Below are 22,831 nucleotides of genomic sequence, written 5' to 3'. Positions count from 1 at the left end.
CAACACTTAGAAACTTTATTTTCCTGTTGAAATTATCATATTATCAAGTTGCTTTCTTTTTCTTGCAATGTTATGGACAGCCAATTATAAACAGCGGTTTGCCCATAGACATGTCTGAGGCTGATTGCTTGATTTGCACTTCCTTATCTTATTTTTTCACTTTGTCGATGATGGATTATTTATTTATTTATAAATTTAATCTATTTTCTCGTCCTTTTCTATGTTTTGAAGAAGATTGCTAATTTTATAATAACTCAATTTGATAAATTTTAAAAAAGTGTTTGTAAAAAATAATAAAATTTCTTTCGTGTATTAAAAATGATTAATATTTTTTATTTTTTAAGATGATTGATAAAAAAATTATTTAATTTTTCTAAAATTTAAGAAAATAAATTATTTTAATTTATGAAATAAATTATTATTTATATTCATTTATTTCTTTTATAAAGAATTATTTGAAAATTCATCCAAATTGGGTGAATATCGTAATTTTTATTTTAAAATGGAACTATTTTCTATTGGCGGTGTTTTGAAATAGTGTGTTGTTCCAAAATTAAAATAAAAAGGGATAAAATCATGTTTTCAAAATCGGACGTTCCAACCACACAATGGATAACCCGTGTTTGGGACGTCAATATCGTATTTATTCACTATTTAGAATTGCTGGAACAGAATTATTGAGCTCATATGCTCTAGTTCTGAGTTAGATAAATGATATAAAATTCATTTATTTAATAATAAAAAAATATTTTATATTATGACTTATTTAAAATATTAAACAACAAAATTTATAAAAAAAATTCGTGAAAAGGGCTAAAACATACTCATAAGTCACTAATTTTATCATGAGTCCGAACCTAGAACCACTTTATTCCGACAAAATCTTAAACACGATTATTATATTACATTATATTATTATGTAGTTTACGCTTAATCTATTTTTACTCTTTTTGGTTACCCTGCAAAAAGCACTTTGTTAAGTCATGCAGTTGACCCAGGTGGGCCCTTGTAAGATATAAATACATTTTTATATCAGTAGCGTAACGCATTACTCATTTTTATACTTGCATTTAAAAAATATAACCATATTTAGATTTATATTTGCGTTGGTCACAATTTGAATACCTGTATATTTACTCCTTAAATATTTATGTACTCGTTATTTATATTTTTTGGTAACTTGATTACGATCTCTTATGATGTATTTATAAAATATAAATATTATATAATACTAATATTATTTATGAAAAATTAATATGAAGAACATTGATCCCAAATAAAATATGTAACTTACAAAATATTTAAAAATTAAATATAAATAAAATAATATATATTATGCAACAATATTTAATATTAATCAAACTCGCAAAACTTTGCGAATTTGTACCCACATTCATTCGATGAGCCAAAAAATATAGTAGTAACACTTTAATTGATTGTCTGAGTCTCATTTTTTAATTTAATAAATCTTTCATATTTTTATAATTTTTAATAATTAATTAAAATATATTAGAAAAAAATATAGTATACAGCCTACTACAATGGACAACTTTTTTATATATATAAACTATTTAACTAAAAACAAAAACAACTTAAAATATATTTATACATTTTTTTTCTTTCACTAACTTGTACAAATCAACAATACACCTTCATCACATTTTTTTTATTTATCAGATAAAATTTTGAAATAATGAATATAATTTAAATAATTGAAAAACTGAGACTAAAATTGTACATTGACTATAATATAGAGAAAAAATGTAATTAAGTTTTTTTAAAGGCATGTAATAGCAGCTTCGCATCCTAAAACGCAAGGGCGACATGAAAACTAATACAAAAAAATTAACCACAAAATTAGCATTCGATAGCGAAAAATATGATGGTCTAAATATATTTATGATGAATCTTCCGAATGGTGATAAGCGGCCCTTTCCCACCAGATCCCAGATCACTCACCGCCGTGCAAGTCTGTGCCCTGCTCCCAATAACAACGCTCTTCCTACCGCACCACTATGAACCCCCAAAATCAGAGCAACAGTGCCACCTACAGCCACCCACTTCCAGTCGATGCCATGACCGGTTTGTGCGGTATTACTCGTGGCTTGCACCACCTCTTCCATAGAAGACGTAGGCTCTGCGGAATGCATGTTTCTGTCAGAAGAAATCTTGGTTGTTTTACTTGCCATCAATGCACATCTTGACAAAGAAGTCTCCGTTTTCCTAGCATTCTGGTAAGCCCTCATTCCAGAGTGCAATTTCTTGACAGCTCCCCACATTCCATGGCGAACTCCCAACTTTGCAACATCTTTCGGAATCCCCATGTCTTCATAATGTAAAAGGGTAACCTCGCAAGCAGACAACTGGCCATCTTCTTTGCGAGATTCCACTGCACCAATTTCCAAAAATCAGCAGTTGAACACATCACAATTGAATAGTTTTGACGTGAATGAGAAAATAATAATTCTTTTTGACAATTCTTACCAGGTTTGATTACCCAACTAGAAAAATAGAGCTCTACACGTCTGGGCTTGTCACGTTTTGGCAAACTTGGATAGGGCACACCCTACAACATTGAATAGTAAAATAGTAACACCATTTATGCTTAAAACTGAACAATCATCGTTACGTAGAAATATAAGAATGACTTAAAATACAAATAACACAAGGTAAAGACCAGAAGTGCAGTAGGAGATGTCAATTTCACCAAAAAAAAACAAGTTTCACCAACAAAGGAATACGCATAAGTATTCAATTCTCCAACAGAGTACATAGATAGTGTTGTCATAGGGGCGTCGCAGCCTCCCGTTACTGCAGAAAAGCTGTCATGTCACTTTATCATGGAATGCCCGTTGCATTTGCTTTTGCATCCCAAATCGTGTAGCGGCTAAGACTGGTAACCGCCTGGGATGGGGCTGGTAGGAAACCTTCATGCCCCCATTTGTAAGTTGCCATACAATTTTGGGGGATAATTTCGTAACCTTCTTTTATTAGGTAGAGTTTGACTTTTGAAGTTTGATTCCGCGTTGAATCGCATTCATCCAGTAGATGCACTGCTCTCACGGTCTCCTCTCTATTTGATGCAAACCATCTGACCCACAGCACTCCGGCAGTATTTTCGGCATTATATTTTGCTTTTTCCATAGTCTTTTATCCTTTCCGTGTGTTGTGTTCAATTAGGGAGCCTCACGTGTTCTTTCTTGCTATACTTTTCCGCCTTTTATGCTCCCAAACTTTTGTTGCAATTCACGTGTGCGTTTAGCTTAAAATCATGATATTTTATGATTAATTACGGATGTTTTATATTTTGGGTAATATTTCATTTCTGAGCATTTATACGTGTAGTATATGTTTGGCCGCTCTGCACTGCTTGCAAGGAATTACAACGATATTAATAACTAGTTCAAATTATTAGATCAACTCAAAGTGTAAAACTTCATTTCTTACAAAAGAAAATAATAATTTCATATATGCAATTTGCATTCAACTAATATTTTCTCTAAGCCACATAATTCATGCTTTCCTACTCAATTGTTTCGAGTGACAAATGAAACATTCATTGTTAACTTTCTTTTCTAATGATGTAAGAGTGATGGCAAGCTATTGTGAGAGTAACAGAAACAATAGAAAATGTCATAACTTGTAATGAATCATGTCACAAGCATACCTTTGTCACACAATAGTATGTGTTTCCAGCCTGCCATATTCTTCGAGCAATAATGTACTCTCGATCGCTACAGAAAAAGGGGAACTGTAGACAGAGAGTAAACCAAGAATCAGTGAACCATACTGTTGTAAACTTAAAATACAGGAGTCTCAAGATCTCTTTGGTCCAAATACCTTTTTAATCCAGTGAGAAATCATTGTCCCATTATGAGGGCATTCCTCCAATACTTTGCAATATGCAAGCATAGGATCCCATTTAGGACGAAAGTCATCATCCCAGAAGAAATCCCTTACCAACTCTGGAGTTGCATCTTCAAAGACAGTTCTACTACGGTAAACTGTGGGACCTGTCTGTTAAAACATCCAAGTCCAACATTAGCTGTTGATATATTTTTAAGGTAGAGCCACAAAAAGAAATAATCATATCAACATAGAGGTGATGATGTAATGATTATTTTGGGTGTAAAATATGGAATGCCTCCTAAAGCAAGGATATTCAAATTCATCACTAATAGAAGATGTTTGATTTTATGTCAGATTATAGACAGAATTTGTATGCAATGAACACTGAACCTTACAATCTACCTCAGGATCATGACGCCAAGCTTGGTATTGCATGTTTGGTGTTGACCTCGCCATAAAACTTTGCCAGTCCATCACTCCATCCTTTCCTTCAAGAAGATGAAGAAAATGTTCCAAATCAGCCTGCATAACAATATCCTGCCCACTCTCCTCTGCCTGATCACCAGACCTAATGCATGTGCAATAACCAAGTTGCCAAATGAATAAAACACTTCATTCTTCCTCTAGCAATACAGCACAATATATCAAAAAGCCATCTGAGAACTAGAAGTAAGCAATTACAAATATAATAATTAAATATCAATATGGAGATAATGTCATACCACAAATTTTAAGTTTACATATTTGTGATCTACTTTACAAAATGATAAAAAAATTTAATATAGATGTTATATCCAGAATATAAGCTAGATGGTTAGAAAAAACATTGGGAGTTAATTGTGATCACAAAACATCAAATACTTATAAGTTCAAAGAAAAATGAGATAATAACAGAAGATAAAAGTGAGAGGAAGAAAAATGAGAATGTTAAGATGCATGTATAACTACATGAGAAGAAACAAGATAAAAGATAATTTTGTATAATGAAAGACTGTGATAACACCTACTAAGGAGAAGATAATAGGAAATGGTTAAAATGATTTAAACATACGAAAAGAAAGTCACTAGAGGCACCAGTAAAAACAGTTGATTTTATGATTTTTAGCCTTAAAAAAATGTACGTGGAGACAAAAAGGAATCTTAGAGGAAATCATTAAAAAGGATCTCATAGTAAATAGCATGGTTAAAAATTTGGTTTTTGACCGAGACTAGTAGAGTTGTATCATCCATGTAGTCAGCGTTACTAGTAAGAATAAGGTTTCGTTGTTGTTGGATCATAACGCTCGTGTGCTACTAGTAAGAATAAGGCTTTGTTGTTGTTGTTGTTGTTCCTGTTATAACGCTTGTGTGCATTTACAAAATTTGTGGAACAGTAAAAAGAAAATAAGTTCACATTGGAGATTAGCCATACAGAAGAAAATCCATCCAGCTAACTTGTACAAAAAAAGCCTAAACACAGAATCACTACAGAGTGCAAAATTATCAAGGTTACAACCATACTCTAGAAAGGTATAATTCAGCTATTGGGGTTTCTTAATTGAAAATGAAATATCCCTATCCTCAACCAAACCAAATTAGATTGTCTAGATCAATTCATAAATGTTCAAAACATAGTTCCTAAAAATGCTAAATGCAAAAACAATAATTACAAAACACATACATGCCTAATACTTGATATAATTCAATATTTTGATTTGTCTAATCCCCAATACGGTGGTTCCTTATTTCTTTCAAGAGGAATTCTTATCCTAAACTATAGTAAAGATCAACAAGTTGTGACACAGTCAAATTAATCACCATTGTTAAAACCAAACAAATATAGCTCTGTCTAGATAATCCGAATAATTGGAATCCACGGGAAAGAATATAAATGAAAGTAGGTGGAAAATTGAGGAGCTACCGAGTAGCGTGTTTGATTGAATTGGAATCAGCAACATCGGATTGCGAAGGCGAGGGATCTTGAGCTTTGGCCTTAGCCTTGCCTTTGAAATTGAACCAATAGGTGCGGCAAATGGAGAAGGCAGAAAGTGCGGTGAAGGCGAGCCAGAGGCGGCGGGCTCCAAAGCCCGGCGGTGCCGTCCAGAGAAAGCGGAACTTGCTGCGAAGGCCGAGGAAAACGAGGCCCGTCCACCGCGGCCGCCACGACCAACCAATCACCAAGCCGATCATGACCGCCAGCCAAATCGGAACAGCGCATAGCAAAATGTCGACGAATGTCTCCGTTATCGAGGGTTTCTTCAGAAACTCCACAATGTCAAAGAAAGAATCCTCCATTTTCCCGAGAAAATGAAAGATCTCTTTCTGTTTCTCTCTTCCTTTATTTTCTTGATGCGTTAGTGAGTAATTGAAATCGAATTAGATGACGCAAACCGTGTTTTGCAGGATACACCCAACGATTTCACCCTCTTCCATCCTTCAACAAACGCACCACAAGACAACACAGGATAGTTTTATTTTTTCCTTTGGGGTAAGAGAAAATGGGCACGTGGCAGAGCACTTACCGTTGATTTGTTTCTTACACTAATTATTAGCAAGGGATTTGTTAGGTTTCGGCAGCTCGAGTCCACACAACCTTATCTTATTAATCCCAAACCAAAAGTCGCGTACTTTTTGTTAGAGAGAGATTCTTTTTCGTAACTCCTTGCGTTTACATCACCTGTATTTGTCTATTTTCTTTTTAAAAAATTATTAAGTTATGATTATTTTTCAATGGGCCTAACGTTTTAGATAAGGCCCAAAGCCAGTCTAAGCCTTCAGGGGGAGAATAAAAGAAGTGCAAATCAGCTTAGAGCTACTACTCATAAAAAAACCAGCTTAGATGCGTATGATCAAATTATTATTTTTAGTACCCACTTCAATAAATGCTATTCATAGTAAATTTTATATTTTTATTGTGACTTTAAAGATATTTATTAACATATAATTTTAGAATAATTTTATAAAAAAATAAATGAATATATTTTTATAGAGTAATTAATAAATAATTATTTATTGTTATATAAATTTGAGAATTGTAATGGAAAGATGAGGACGGATTCCAGAGTTTCAACAAACAAGATATCACAACTGAAAATGGACACGCGTCCTTTCTTGATTAGTTGAGGGCTATTATAAAACAGTTAAGAGTCCCCGTCAACAGAAAAAGCAACGATTTCTGGTTGGATGAAGTTCTGAATACTGTGAAGCAGCAAACTGCAAATTTTTCTAGCTCGGTGTGCGTGAGAGAGAAGGCAATGGAGACCACAGTGAGTGCTGAGAGCAAGAAGGAGAAAATTAATGGCGAGGAAGAGAAAGGGAAGAAGATCATCCGAATTCAGGTTTCCAAAACCAAGAAACCTCTCTTCTTCTACCTCAAACTCGCCAAGGTATCACTCTTTTTTTTCCTTTCGCATTTTTCTTGCATAATCACTGTCTAATCTTTGACTCTGTTCTCCGCTTTTCATTCAATCAATTAGCTTATTGCTATTTTTGTGCTCTCTAGATTTTGTTTTTCATTTCTTCTTGTTTACCGTTTCCTTTTGTTCGGAAATTGGATTAACGGTGCTTTTCTTGCGCAACTTCACTGTGAAATTGTTTATTTTGATCGAGGTGTTCATTTATTGATCTTACGTATTCTTTCTGATGCAGAAGTACATAAAGCAGGGCAATGACGTCGAGCTTTGTGCATTGGGCATGGGTATAATTTTCTTGAACCTTCTTGCGTTTGTTTTGTTAACCTTCAATTGATAGATAGGTTCTGCTCTTTGGTTCTGGATTAGGTTCCGTTGGAAAATTATGGTATAGAAAGTTAAGTTTTGAATATTAAGTATGTGAATATTAACCACTTTATTGAAACTCCATGAAATTTAGTGCGTGTTGTGCATACTTGTTTATGTGGTTTAGTTTCTCATATGAGTGAGTATTTGATTCTCTCAGGGTTTTAATATATGCTGTTATGTTTTTCTAACTTTCTTTTTGCATTGATCCGCAGCTATTCCAACTGTAGTAATAATCTCTGAGATTTTGAAAAGCAACGGATGGGCAATTGACAAAAGTAAGATCAGTACTCTCCTTAAAAAGCTTGCCAAAAGCTAAACGTTTATTCTAAGTTTCGATAAAATTGATCTTCATGTGGGTATGTGACGCAGATATCATGACATCCACTGTTAATGCAAAGGAAGACAAGGAAGGTCGAGGGATTCCAAAAGCTAAGGTTTATCTGCAAGCATTTTCCTATTCACTTAATCGTTCAGTTTGCTACGCTTGGTATGGATGATCATAATAACACGTCCTTTATTCATACGGTTTTTCACAGATTGGGATTTTGCTGGGAAAGGCTGCAGATGTGGATGAAAGTACTGTTGCTGCATCATGGGGGAAAGATGCTGATAGGAGTAACAGAGTAGTGACAGAGTAATATACCTAACCGGAGATAATGAATCTCTTCTGCTTGTAGTATATGGAAATGGATTATACAGTTTCAGTACATGTTCCTCCATTTCCTTTTCTTTTTTTGTGTCTCGAGAGGTAACATACACCGCTGACAGTCCTCTGTAAGCAGTTTTGTTCAGAAGGCCATTACGATTGATTTTTAGTAATTGGCCATTACGATTTTACTTTAGTGAAAAGTGTTCCTTGTATAGACGTGCTTTCTCACAATTTGTATCACTGAAGCATAACCGAATGTGTAAGAAGGTCGTTGCTTCGATCTCTCTCTCTCTCTTTCTATGCCACGGACAACTAATGGCGTTTCTCAAATTTTACATTATTTTATTGTTAATGACTACATTTGATTCCATAATAAAATCAGGAAACATTACGTTACCAAAGGACCAATTTGGCAACCTAAGCAACAATACTTATTTACGACTTAATCTCCATACCTATGGAACTTTAATTTTAGCTTTCACAGAAGAAGTGATTGCTATATTTTGATTCTCGTTTGTCCATTATTAATAAAAAAAAAAGAAAAAAAATAAACATTTTAAGTATATAAATTAATTTATAAATAAATATTAACTATAAGATTTAATATGTACGATTTATGATAAAAACAATATCAAGAAGAATATTAATAAATTCTTTTTCTTTGTAAAACATTTTATGAAACAGAAAATTGATATTCATTGTTGTTTTGAGTTTTTTGATGTAAATAAAAGAAAAAAATTGAAATATTATGTGTAACTCCAAAAAAAAAAAAAGAAACAATTAAAATTTATTTCTTTAATTTTCTTATATTCGTGAATTATGATTTTATCATTGTTAAAGTTGATTATAATTGCGTGGTGATTCTATTATTATTAAAGTTGATTATAGTCGACTTTGATTTCTCTTTGTTCCTTCTAAAGAAGTCAATCATAGTTGACTTAAAAAAGGGAGTCTCGTGATTTTATCATTGTTAAAGTTGATTATAGTCGACTTTGATTTCTCTTTGTTGCTCCTAAAGAAGTTAATTATAATTGACTTAAATAAGGATGTCAATTATAGTCTACTTTAGTATAATGAATTGAATCAACTTTTACAACTATTTAAACATCCTGAGGAGCAAAAAATAAAGAAATGAGAGCAAAAAGGAGGAGACAATAGACTATTTGAAGGGAGGAGGTGAGATTAAGAGCAATGATTTAAAAAGAGGAGATTGAGGGCAATGATTTAAAGGGAGGAAGTGAGAGTGGAGAGGAGAAAACATACTATTTAAGGGGATAATTTGAGTTTCGTAAGAAATTAATTTATATACTTAGTGTGGAAGATAGATAATAATTTATATTGACTTAATTTTGTTGGTTATACTGTAAGTAAACTCTCAATATAGGTAATTTTATTTTTAAATTTTTATAATTAGATTTTATTTAGTTTAATACATCATTAATTCTATAATTATATGTTTGGAAAGATGTGTAAACATTAATTATTATATTTGTAAATTTAATTAATTATCCGTTATATATTTTTAATTATTATGATAATTTAGTTTCATATGGTAGTAATTTACAAATTATAATAAATTAAAATTTAATTTTTATTAAATTTAGTTTGTGACATAGTTAATTTAAGTTTATTTTTGTTGTAATATTTTTATTTAAGTTTCATGTTGTATATGAAGAAAATGTTAATTAATAATTTGGTGCAATTTTTATTTATTTTGTTTGATTTGTAGGATTGTATATAATATTTTCTTATCATACCATATTCTCAACTTCTAAAAAGTAGGCGTTATTATATGATAATCGCTTCAGATCTAAGGATGAAATCATTTTTTAAGCAAATTGATTTTAGCATGTTGTACAAATGGTCTTAGTATTCAATTATGGTAAGGCACTCATAAGTGCACTTATGTAATGTTAGAGATATGAGTCACACATATTTTATCTTTTGGACAGAAAATGTACAATCACTTTGGAAGATGTTATGTTTTAGCGAGACTTGTGTGTGGATGAGCTCCTTATGAGTGGCTACATTAGAGTGTGGAAGAAATTTTATGATTGAGATATATGACCATTAGTCCATATGAGAGAAACATAAAAAGATTCTATGAAATTCTACAATGGTTTATAAATATATTTGGAGCATTACCCCAAAGTGCGATGAGCATACTATTGTCCATTACACTAAAACAAACATAATGGTTCTATCTCTAACCAAAGTTACCTTGTGTCATTTCATGTAGATTTAAGGATAATGACTTTTCAATTTATCTAATAGAGTATTCAAAACTTGGAGAACCTATCTCAACATGTGAATTGTATAAGTCATAGCGGGACACCTCAACTAATTGAGTTGTATTTGATAGAGAATAGGGATATAAATTTAGGCCTGGCCCATCCGGCCAGCCTGTATAACCCACCAAATTAAGCGGGTCGGGTTACATACCTTTAATCCAATAACCCGTATAACCTGTCCTGCATAACCCATTTGAAAATGGGTCTGGACGGGTTCGGGGCGGGTTGGCCCCTTGAACAACCATTTAAAAAAAAAATTATGTTGGATCGGACTTGAGCTTGACCCATATTTAGAATAAACTAAAGAAACTTTAACTTTCATTTTCTATCCCTCACATTCTATCTCCTGCTGCTACCAGCCACAACCCGTAAATGCAATCACCCACACCCACTGTAGACTAGGAATCAGCTTGACCTAACAACCTTTCTTGTGCAAGTGAAAGGGTAACAAGTCGGTGGCGAAGGTAGTAATTCTCGGCAGAGGGGACGAAGCGGTAATTAGAAGGGAGGAGCTCATAATTGAATAGCTCGCCCTCTCCTTACTCCAATCCTTTGGTGAAGGTCTATTTTAGCCCGTGAAAAGGTGATTTTCTCATTATAGTTGTCTCTCTCTCAGACCCTTCCATATCTATTCTTCTTTGTAATTTGTTTGTTTTCCTTGCTCCTTTCCTTTTATATTTGTCTGGGACCTTGAGTTTAAAAAAATATTCAAGTTTCTTAGTGTTCGTTTGGTTCAAAGTTTAGTAGCCTCGATTTTAATAAAATTGATTGAAGCATTGAATGTAATTGATATACACGTATAAATTAATTTAAATCACACATTTTTATTCAAACGTGTATTTTTCATTAGAAAATGCAAGAATTGATTTTGTTAATTCCTAAATGTCACAGTTGTAGATTCAAATTGAGTGGAGAAATTGTGGGGCTATAAGTGATGATGCCAAAATGAAAGTGTTAATAATTGTTGTTTATTCGATCATATCATGTACATATCAAGTTTCTTAAACTTCCTCTATTCCAGTAGTATAATAAAAAATAAGCAACCTTTTTGTTAATACTTCATTCTTGATTGCTAATAACTTTTTGTTAATCTAATGTATAGCTTTTGGCTTTTTATGCTCTGATTCACATTATTAATTCCTTGAATCATAATAGCTTTTGGTTTGATCTTTTATTAAATAATGTTAATATATTGCTAATGTTATACTCTTCTTCAAGTAATGAATGACATGCACTGTTAACTTGCAAAATTTTTATTTTATTAAGAAATAAATTAGAATGTTAAGGTACCATAAAAACAGAAAATTCATAGCAAACATTTTCACTATTAACCTCCAAATTTTCACTAATTTCCTGTTGTTTCTCGGAGTGGAAAAATTTAGAAGCTGATCTTATAAGCAAAAGATTCAAAAGTTTCATACGTATTATATCATATACTCACAATAATTATAATTGTATTATGTATTTTATTTTATATTTTCTTTGTAATTGTGTTGTTTCTAATTTGTAGTATTTTTTTATTTCCAGTTTTTATTTTTGTTATGGAAGGCTCTAATAATCTTACTTCTAATGATAATAATGCAGAGTGTACTGTATCTGAATTTGTTAATGCTAAGAAAAGAGTTAAAACAACCACATCTGATTGTTGGAAATTTTTCACCAAGATGGGATTAGGTGATGATGGAATTGAAAGGGAAAAATGTAATAGCTGCAGAATTGAGTATAAACGTGGAGGTAAAAAGTATGGGACATCACATTTAAATCGCCATGTTACAATGTGTAAAGAGATTAAATTTGAAGATGTTGGTCAAATGATGGTAAATGTACAAGGAAAACTAAAATCTCGGAAGGTGGATCAAATGATATCACGTGATATGTTAGCAGCTGCAATCATTAAACATGGTTTGCCTTTTAATTTTGTTGAACTTAGGAAGATTAGGACTTGGTTACAGTATGTGAATCCAGATTTAAACCCCATTTCTCGAAATACTATTAAATCTGATGTATTGAAAGTGTACATGAGAGAGAAGGAGAAACTTAAACAAGAGATGTCTATCATTCCTTCAAGAATATCTTTAACTTCTGATTTATGGACTACTTGTACTACTGAGGGTTATATATGTTTGACTTTTATTTTGTTGACTCAAATTGGAAGTTAAAGAATAAAATTCTAAATTTTTGTCGTATGCCTCCTCCTCACACTGGATTTGAGTTATCTAAAATCATACATGAATTTTTAATAGATTGGGAGATTGACAAGAAAATATTTTGTCTTACTTTGGATAATTCATCTACTAATGATGTTATGTAACAACATTTAAAAAGTCAATTAGCCTTACAAAAGTTGTTGTTATTTGATAGAGAGTTCTTTCATGTGTGATGTTCTACACACATTTTAAATTTAATTGTTCAAGAATGGTTGAAGGTTGCCAATGATGCCTTACACAATATTAGAGAAAGTATAAAATATGTGAAGGATTCAGAGACTAGAATGAGAAAATTTAAGGATTGCATTGATCGAATTGGAGGTGTAGATAGTTTAAAAGCATTGTCTTTAGATGTTCCTATAAGATGGAACTCAACTTATTTGATGCTTCAGAGTGCCCTTCAGTATCAACGTGTATTTTCAAATTTTCATTTGAATGATGAAAATTATAGATTTTGTCCGTTAGAAGAAAAGTGGTAAAGAGTAGAAAAAATTTGTGGATTCTTATTGCCTTTTTATGTTACTACTACCTTGATTTCTAGCACATCGTATCCTACTTCTAACATGTATTTTATGAAAATTTGGAAGATCCAGTGTGTACTTGCTGAAAGTTTAAATGATGAAGATGAAGTTGTGAAGAGCATGGGTGAAAAAATGATTATAAAGTTTAAAAAATATTGGGATGAATATAGTATTGTGCTTGCGTTAGGAGCAATTCTTGACCTGAGGATGAAGCTTGAATTATTGTATTATTGTTATTCAAAAGTTTATGCTTCTAGTTGTGAAACAAAGGTGCAACAAGTTAAAGAAAGATTGTATAAACTAGTTGAACATTATTGTAGCACAACTTCTAGTATGCACAGTGATATTCATTCCTCAACTTCTACTTCAAGAGTGCCTAAGGAATCAAAGACGGACACATCTCTTGTCTTCTATGTATGTTTAAAATTTTATTAGTTAATAATTGTATGATATTTTATTATATTTCTAAAAATCTTTGTCTCACATTATCTACTCACTTTTTACATCTTGACTATGTCAAGGACTTCAAATTGCACAAGTCACAATAATCTTCTAAGGTTGGAAAATCTCAACTTGATCTTTATTTGGAGGAGTCCACTATTGATATTAATTATCATGTTGATTTAGATGTTATACAATGGTGGAAGAATAATAGAAGTCAATTTTCTGAACTATCAGACGTGCTAAGTATTCCTATTACTACTGTTGCATTTGAATATGCATTTAGCATTGGCTCACATGTCCTTAACAAGTATAGGAATTGTCTTTTGTCAAAACATGTGGAAGCTTTGATGTGTACTCGTAATTGGTTGCATGGATTTGGTAGTGATGGTAATTTATTTTGTTTACATGTTACTGTTGTACCAATTTGAAGTATTAACATTTTTATTTTAAATTTAATGTTAGTAATTATCTTTTTAATTGTGATATGCAGCCATGGATATAAATGATGATGATGAGAATGACAATCAAAATGTGTAAGTGTTTTCTTCCAATGCAGCATCAAATTCAAATATTCTTAATTTAGAAGATGATGATTAAAACTTTAAAGTTGTTATAATTTGAGACTTTATTTTACTTTGTGAATTATGTTTAATGATTTTAACTTTGATTCATAAACTGTTTATTTTGAGTAAGACTTCAAAATTGTTGTGAATTATTACTTTATTTTAGTTTGTGGATTAAAAGATTATGGTTTATAATTGAAGTTTTTAACTTTAAGTTGTTAAAATTTGTGTGTTTTAAGATTATAAAGTTATAGTTAAATTATATTTTATTGCTTTAAATTTGTAAATATAAATAATTTTTACATTTTTTAAATTTCATATTTTTATTTTTATAAATTAATTTTTGAACAGGCTGGCGGGCTAGCCCATGGCCCAATTCTAAACGGGACAGGCTACACTTTTCTGTCCATATTTAAAAACGGGTTGACCCAACCTGACCCATTTTTAGGCGGGCTAAGGATGGGTCGAAGCGAGCCGGGGTAGGCTGACCCATATTGACACCCCTAATAGAGAAAGTGATGGATTTTAAGCTAAACTTTTAAAGCTAAAATATGATTACTTTGTAGTTTGATAAATAGCTCTAACTTCAACAAATGAGATATTTACATATAATCAATGTGCACATCTTTTTAAATTTATAAACTTTTATATCAGATACTGAGACGTTCCTGTTATTATTAACAGTTTCATCCCAATTATTATGGTACTATGTTCAACTTAGAGACTCTAATAAATTTAACATGTTTAATAAACATAAATGAAGACATATATCCCATACATAATGCACATCTACATATATATAGAGTTGTTGTTCAACAATAGATAATTTAATACAGACCTCCTACCTTTCCTAAGTTATTCAAGTATTTTACAAACTAAAGGAAAATGAAGGTTAGGCAAAAAGATCCTAAGCACTCATAATTTACATATACCTCATTGTCGACTATTTTTTTTTTCTTTACGAGCAGATCTCTCTTCTAGTCATCTAATCCATTTGGAGGAGGATCAGCATGAAGGCCTAGGTAAGTTGTTGCACAATACATGGGGTAGGCAATCTCAACTCTAACAGGACTCTGCATAATTATGGGACCAATATGGGGTTGTTAATGGTAGTAATAGTTAGTATCACACAACCCGTAAAAATAATAGTTTGATTAGTATTATTATAGCTCCACGTTTCTGACCCTATACTAAAAGTCATGTTCTGCTCAGGAATAGGAATACTCCCAACACTCATTCTGCATTCATAACTTAGTTAATAGACACAAATAAAGAAAATATGAATAAATTATTCATAAATTATTTCATAAGGCAACACTAATTGCTGAATAAAAATAACCACCACATAACTTATGAATAAGCATCTCATAGTACTTTAGTCGTATTATTTCTTTGCCCCTCGCCTATACCTGGCGTTTTCAACCACTATCCCTATGAACTGTTTCATAATCACAAAATGAATTTTAGCCATTAATCTGCCTATTGGATATACACTTTCATAATCATTCATCCCTTAAAATAAGAGAATCATTCATTTTATGGACATGACTATTTTCAATTTTTTTTTTCCAGATTTCATGCATCAATTTGTAAAATTCATAACTAATTCAATACAAATCCAAAAATCATGAAATCACTTAGGTTTTCTTTCTTTAAGTGTCTACTTTTCAAAAGGAATATGCACGTAAATAATTTTTATACAGAAAGTAACATTTAACTTAGTTTCTTTCTATTGATCACATGATTCCACTTTTAGAATCCAGTAAATTGTAAAATTTGTAATAAATTCAATTTTCTTCCAAAACACATGAGACCGATGAGGTTATTCTCAGTATTATGTCTATTTCGAAGTAAAAATACTTTCACATTCAAACTACTTACATACATTAATTCATGCTTTAATTTTATCAGTACATGTCACAGGTTAGCATAATTCTGCTAATTGTTCTCTGTTGCTCACATTAACTCACTTCTTAGTATCAGTTAAATATAAAAATTATAAATATTTTATTTTAAATCCAAATTTAATCAAAATAGTGAGGATATTTTCCCTGTAGTATCTATTTTCATGAAAAAAATATGAATAAAATAACGCCATATATATCCTTAAAAATGAAATCAAGTTTCTCAGCAATATGCATAAACCATTAGTTTCATATAACAGAAACTTTAGAAAATCATAAGTATTTTGTTTTAACTCTAATTTAAGTAAACTCAGTGAGTATGGTTTCCTTATGAAGTATAGTTTTATACAAAAATATAAATAAAATCACATCATGCATGAATTTTAAGAATAAAGGAACTTAAAGTGAGCTGTTCTCAGGAATCATTTTCACACATCATAATATTCAAAAATTCATATCTATTTTGTTTCAATTCCAAATAAAGTGAAACTAGTGAGAATAGTTTCATTAATAAGTTTATTTTTATACAAAAATAAAGATAAAATAACGCCACACAGAGATATTAAAACAAAATTGAATTAAGTCATACTGCCCCCAGAATACTATTTTCATGTATCAGAATTTTAGAAAAATCATAACTAATACAATTTAAATCCAAATAAAATAAAACTAGTAGGAAAAGTTTCAAAATTTAATTATCTACATGAATAAAATAGTAACAAAAATTTTTGCAAAGGTTTTCTCATATGTTACATTATTTGCAGTTTAGTCCTTTTACTTTATGTTAATTGCAATTATGTCCTTTTTCCAAAACTTTAAGAAGTCAAGTTGTCCAACACGTTTTTCCCTTTCCTCTAAGTCATTGTCCAGGTCTCAATATGGTCAAAAATATTCCTTTGGTCCAATCATAGTATTTTCTCATCTAAAGGTCCAATCCTTCAAATTTAATTTCATATCTTGGTCAATATTCGTATGACTCTTATACTTCATAGGTTCCAAAATCTGTCCAAGAGTCCAAAGCTTATTTCTTAGTAATTTTTCTATTTTTAAATCATTTTCCTTTTTCCCTTTCATTTAAAATTTTTAAAAAACATTTAAAATATTATTTCAAGTCAAGATAAATCCAAAATATCAAGAATTCTATGATAATACAAGCTAATATCTTAGGAAAATTTTCGTGATTTTTAAAAATTTGAAAAAAATAAAAACTAACACAAAAGCAGTTATAACTATTTCAGAACCATAAATCTTCTTAAAAATTTACAAAAATTCATTTTTATGTTCTACCAAAGCCTAATCATGAAATTTTTACTAAGTTTATAGTATTTATGCCATATAAAACTTAAACAAAAACTTAAAACTCAGATCATGCATCAAAAGAATATTTACAGAAATAGTAAACAATTTCTGACAGAAAACTCCTGATTATAAACGGAAAACTTTAACAAAACCCTCAATCAATTTCAAGGCATGGATTCACATAAAATCAGCCCAATATCATAACAATAACACATAACAAGCAAAGTCATCAATAAATTTCTGTCAAAATACCCCCTTACAGTTAGTTAAGATTTTTCTGCAGAATTTTCTGTTTTTGTTGTTTTTAACGTTTTTCTTGGATTTTCTTGTGCAAGTAAATTTTATTTTCATATATCAATTAGACCCACGGAATTTTCATTCAATATAAGGGGTTAAGGGTTCCCCTTGACTCAAAATTAATTAGCAAAAGTATTCTCCCAATTTATGAACTATACTCCCCTCTCTTGATTTTATCTTTGCCTTTTTGGGTGAGGTTGCAAGGGTGTTTTGATCTCCTCTTTCTCTTCTTTTTATTGGTCTAATTTGAGCCTCTTTACTGCTCTTCCAAGTCAGCTTTGAGTTTGTCCAAAAAGGTCCTCAAATGTTAAAGTTCTTTTGCTAAATTTGGTGGTGGGGTTATTTAGTGTTTTTAGAGTTTTTCCTATTTTGTTGGCTTGAAGAGTGACATGGCTGAGTGGTGGTTAGCATGTGTTGGATGTGATCAGGTGAATAGAAGAGTTTGGTTTGGCTGGATTTAGGAATTTTGGCTAGATCTTCCAATTTCCTTCATTTACACGTGAATTTAGGCCTTGTATTTGGGGAATGCTTTTTATATTTTTTCTTGGTTTTTATGGGATAGAGGGTTCATGACCATTTAGATAGGTTAAAGTGGAGTAACTTTGCTGTTGGAGACTTTCCCAAATTCAGATTTTATCAAGGTGAAAAGTGGTCCCTAATAATCATGCTTAAAGTGAATATTTTGGACCCTTGTGATGTCATCTAGTTGACCTAAGTTTTCCTTGTAGTTTGCCTTTAGTTCCTGGTTTATAACTTCAGATTTTCCCCCTCACATAACACTATTTTTTGGCTGAGTTTAGTTGGGTTTGATTGGCATTTGGTTAGGCTCCTTTGTTAAGAATTGAACCATTGACCCTATGTCATCATCAAAGAATTTTAGTAAATCAAGTCTTATTTCTTATTGGTTTCCTTCACTTTAGCTGATACTTTTCCCAATTATTGACAAATTTAGTCTATTTTTCGTGCCAAAACCATGCCAATTGGGTTGGGTAAGATAGGATTACAAAATTGGAAGTTTTGATCCATTTGCCTAGCCCTTTTTACACTACTTTGAGTGCTGAATTTGCAAAAATTAGTTTGAATTTTCTATTTAAGGTTTGGGTCTGGTTCTTGAACGAATACAACCTCATTTGGCCCAATAATTTACCATAAAAATTTCAGAATTTTTCATTATCATTTCCTTACCCAACTTGGATTTTCATTCTAGGCCTAATCTAGGGGTATTTTGGTCTTTTTGGCCAATGTTGTAACTTATTTTTAATTTTCTATTTTTTTATTCTCCACAATTGATTATAAATTTTGTAATACATAATTAAGATGGTATAAATTTATAAAAACAATTTTTTTTTTTGGTAATTATTCTTATAAAAATTGGATTCCACTATAATTCGTACCCAATTTTTCCTTAATTTGTCAGTTTTTCGAGTAAATTTGACTAAGTATGTTTTAATTCCTAACTATATATATATGATCTAATTCTAATTTATTTATATTGATATAATTAGTAATTAACTTAGAAATAAGGAAATTTTGGGGTGTGACAGATACCATTTAGTCTACTATTAACTGACATTCTATAGAATAATTTTGAAACTTGTATGTTATTTCACTTATACTCTTTTAATATTTGGCTTTCAATTTATAACAAAGTAATTAGTGCATAAACAACCAACCATGCTGAACATAATTCTCTCTCTCCACTCTAAGATTTTTACCCTTAGCTTTAAAGTTTTGTGTGAAAATAATCGTGCAAAGTTAGGAGCTATGTATGTCTATTTATAGAAAATGAGCAAGTTAGTTTATACTGAGATATACTTTAATTAACTTTGTTTAACATAAATATAGTAAAATTAACTTATGTTGTGGGAGTCTATTATACGAAAGTATGTCAAAATTAATTTTTATGTAAAAAGTATTAAAAATTTAAACAAAAATCAATTATAATCAATTTTTCTATGCAAGTGTAAATAAGAACGTTTAATGGAATTCTATGCAAACACAATTTTTAAATAATAAAAAAATTTAAATTAACTTCTATTTAAACTTTATAAAAAAAATAAAGAAAGTTATTTTTATAATAATAAAATTAACATAGAAAGGTAAACATATCCAAATAAAGGTGTATTCTTAATATAGCTTTTAAATTCTTTTATTTAAGTAAAAACCCATTTTTGTGCTAGTTCATACTTGAATTCGAAATTGATTAAATTTTAACATTGCTTGGTTGGTAGATAATAAAAAGAAGCAATAAAGAAAATGGATTGAGAATAAAAGTTAAATTGGGATAACAAATTTGGATACATGTATAGAAGGTGCAACTTTTCCTTAGTGCAGGGGGTGTACTATCGATCGATCGGAACAGGATGGATCCGCTGTCGGCGCTAAGAGAGTTCACGATGAGAGGGGAGGTGGAGAAGATAGTGCGAGTGAACGGCGAGTTGAGATTCGGGGAGGAGTACACATTCCCATGCTCGGTGGAAACGGCATACCGTTCAACGAAGGGGAATCGGTACACACTGGAAACCCTAGTCCACTACATTAAGAACCACCACCTCAAGCACACTGAGTATTTCCAGAACACCATCGCCCTCGGCATCCCCTCCGTTACCCTCCCCGACCGCAAACCCCTCCTCCAATACCTTCAGGGCATCCTCTCCTCCACCGATTCCATCGAGTACCGCCCCGAAGACCCTTCCTTCGCCCCCAATCATCCCCTTTCCGATGACCACCTTCACAAATTGGATGACTTCGACTTCATCTCCATGATCAAGGCCGCTGAGAGGCCCTTGAAAGATCGCCAGTCCCTCCTCGAGTGCAAGAGTCGTGACTTCTACAGCGTCCTCGTTGCTGCCACCAAGCGCGAAGAGGAGCGCCAGAGGCTCGACTCCCAGCAGAGGAAGGATGGCCTCGTTGCCAAAAGTCGCTTGATGGGTGCCGATGACGACTTGGGCTATGACCCCGCTCCCAAGCCCAAGATGCACTTCAAGGGTTCCAAAATTGGGGAAGGTGTCCCCATTATCTTAGTTCCCAGTGCCTTTCAGACCCTCATCACTATCTATAATGTTAAGGAATTCTTGGAGGACGGTGTTTACATTCCCACTGATGTCAAGGTCAAGCAGATGAAAGGTGCCAGGCCCGATTGCGTCACTGTTCAGAAGAAGCTCAGCAGAGATAGGGTTGTTACCGCTTATGAAGTCAGGGATAAGCCTTCTTCCCTCAAACCTGAGGACTGGGATCGTGTCGTTGCTGTCTTCGTATTGGGCAAGGAGTGGCAGTTTAAGGATTGGCCTTTCAAAGACCACGTTGAAATTTTCAACAAAAGTGAGTCCATTTTTTTTATTGTGTTTCATTGAAATATCCATGTTGTCGACTTCGCGAGGTAGGATAAGGCTTTTGTTGTTGTTTCATTCGATTTCTCCGGCTTTAAGGGAAACATTCAGTGTTTCTTTTATTTCCTCAAAAAAAGCTGCATTTTTAGCACTCTTTTTATGGCTATGATTGTATTATTCAATCTGCGTTTTGCTGGGTTCAATTATATGAATTCTTCTAAACTATAACTTACTTAGTTGATTGTAGTAACCCTATGAAATCCTTGCAGTTATTGGATTTTACATGCGTTTCGAAGATGATAGTTTGGAGTCGGCGAAGAATGTGAAGCAGTGGAATGTAAAGATTATTTCTGTGAGTCCTTGTTGTATACCCTTTTTTTACCTTTAAGTATTTTGAACTGATAATTTGTTCAGCTTATCGCTTGGCTATCTTCCTATGTTTTCAGCCCTTAATTTGAAGTCTAAGTACCTGTTTCTAACTTGATGGCAGATTAGTAAGAACAAGCGACATCAAGACAGGGCTGCAGCGTTAGAGGTGTGGGACAGACTAGAAGAATTTGTACGCTCACGGTCACATTCTTGATTTGCATCAGATAGAGTTCACTGTTATTACATTTTTTCCTGTCTTGATGTTTTGTCAGATGATATGATAAATATTTCCATTAATATATGATGTAAAATTAGTCTCGTCCTTTAATTGATACACTTTGTTAATTGTTAGTGCTAACAACAATAATAGGCTATTGCTCCACATAATGGATGGAAATGTTTACCATGGTACCAAACTTTTAAAGCTAAATAACTCAAAATTTAATTTTTGTCCATATATAAGATCAATTTTTGTTCTGCATTTGGAACATTTAGCTTTCCTTGAACTTTTATCGTTCATCAGGAATTGCTATATGTAAAGATCGAGTTGAGTAGTTCGAGCTTTTTTTTTTGTTATTCTTGTCTTACTTTCAAGTTGGAGAGAAGTTATCTCTGTCTCATGTAGTTTGAGAGAGCTATTCAAATGTGGCTGTACCTACCTTTTGTGTTTCCTCAATTATGCAGTTTTTGGCGCTCTATTTCTTTATTCTTCTGTTCAGCTTTGTATCTATATGGATGTTATGCTAGCCTGCCACTGCTTCAGGTTCCCATAGACATAGTTAAAGCCTGTGTATTACAGAACTTTGAACTTGAATCCACGGGCCTTCTTTTTATGAGGATTATTGTGTAAATGAGCTTTTATTTTCTTTCTCTTAGCTCTTCTATGGCTAAGGAAAATAAAGACAATATTTTCATTTGCATGTCTAAGAAAACAGTAGAAAATAAACGAAGAAGTTCCAAAGCCCTCTAAATGAAAGCTCGAGTCCATCAAAGCTTAGTGACATTATTCATGATACATTCAAGGTGGAGATTACCATTAGATGTTAGTTACCATAGACTGTAGCTACTGCTACCTGAAGATATTTGTTTTGGTATCTCATACAAATACTTAAATGAAGAAATTTTTGGATTCAAATGAAGGCAACACATTTAATTCCCTTAGACTAGTGGTTTCTTGGCCTTTTAGCAAATCTTTCATTGTTTCAACGATGCTTATAGGGAAATGCTAACCAGTGTATTAGTAAGTGTTATTCATACTTTTATAACATGATTTTCTATGCATCTCCAATGTGATCTATATTAAAAACTTTCTATTTCTTGATTTCTTCACCATGTTTATATTCTTAAAAGC

General features: G+C 32.0%; 3 protein-coding genes across 5 annotated transcripts; 2 read left to right on the top strand and 1 right to left on the bottom strand.

Moving 5' to 3' along the window:
• Positions 1-1,689: 1,689 nt before the first annotated feature.
• On the bottom strand, positions 1,690-6,276 carry LOC113868458. Its single transcript, XM_027504053.1, has 6 exons — positions 5,750-6,276; positions 4,252-4,417; positions 3,841-4,017; positions 3,668-3,751; positions 2,485-2,566; positions 1,690-2,389 (listed from the first exon to the last, which is right to left on the bottom strand). The coding sequence occupies exons 1-6, from the start codon at positions 6,121-6,123 to the stop codon at positions 1,956-1,958; spliced, it is 1,317 nt and encodes a 438-aa protein (XP_027359854.1). The 5' UTR covers positions 6,124-6,276; the 3' UTR covers positions 1,690-1,955.
• Positions 6,277-7,020: 744 nt separating this feature from the next.
• On the top strand, positions 7,021-8,398 carry LOC113869701 (uncharacterized protein At2g34160-like). The gene is made up of 5 exons (XM_027506154.1): positions 7,021-7,214; positions 7,477-7,525; positions 7,820-7,882; positions 7,977-8,041; positions 8,144-8,398. Exons 1-5 carry the CDS (start codon positions 7,083-7,085, stop codon positions 8,243-8,245), a joined length of 411 nt encoding a protein of 136 aa, XP_027361955.1. The 5' UTR covers positions 7,021-7,082; the 3' UTR covers positions 8,246-8,398.
• An 11,681-nt stretch (positions 8,399-20,079) lies between these two features.
• LOC113869370 (protein CDC73 homolog) lies at positions 20,080-22,759 on the top strand. 3 transcript variants are annotated; one of them, XM_027505664.1, is made up of 3 exons: positions 20,080-21,103; positions 21,381-21,463; positions 21,602-22,759. In XM_027505664.1, exons 1-3 carry the CDS (start codon positions 20,146-20,148, stop codon positions 21,692-21,694), a joined length of 1,134 nt encoding a protein of 377 aa, XP_027361465.1. In that variant the 5' UTR covers positions 20,080-20,145; the 3' UTR covers positions 21,695-22,759. The 3 variants fall into 3 exon arrangements, with proteins under 3 accessions (XP_027361465.1, XP_027361466.1, XP_027361467.1); XM_027505665.1 differs by having other exon boundaries at positions 20,114-21,103; positions 21,381-21,448; positions 21,602-21,712; XM_027505666.1 differs by lacking the exon at positions 21,381-21,463 and having other exon boundaries at positions 20,114-21,103; positions 21,602-21,717.
• Positions 22,760-22,831: the final 72 nt, after the last annotated feature.

Source organism: Abrus precatorius, unplaced genomic scaffold (assembly GCF_003935025.1).
Source record: "Abrus precatorius isolate BTA unplaced genomic scaffold, Abrus_2018 Scaffold6, whole genome shotgun sequence".
Classification (NCBI taxonomy): domain Eukaryota; kingdom Viridiplantae; phylum Streptophyta; class Magnoliopsida; order Fabales; family Fabaceae; genus Abrus; species Abrus precatorius.
The sequence above is the reverse complement of the archived record's forward strand: the minus strand, read 5'-3'. Positions and strand labels throughout refer to the sequence as shown.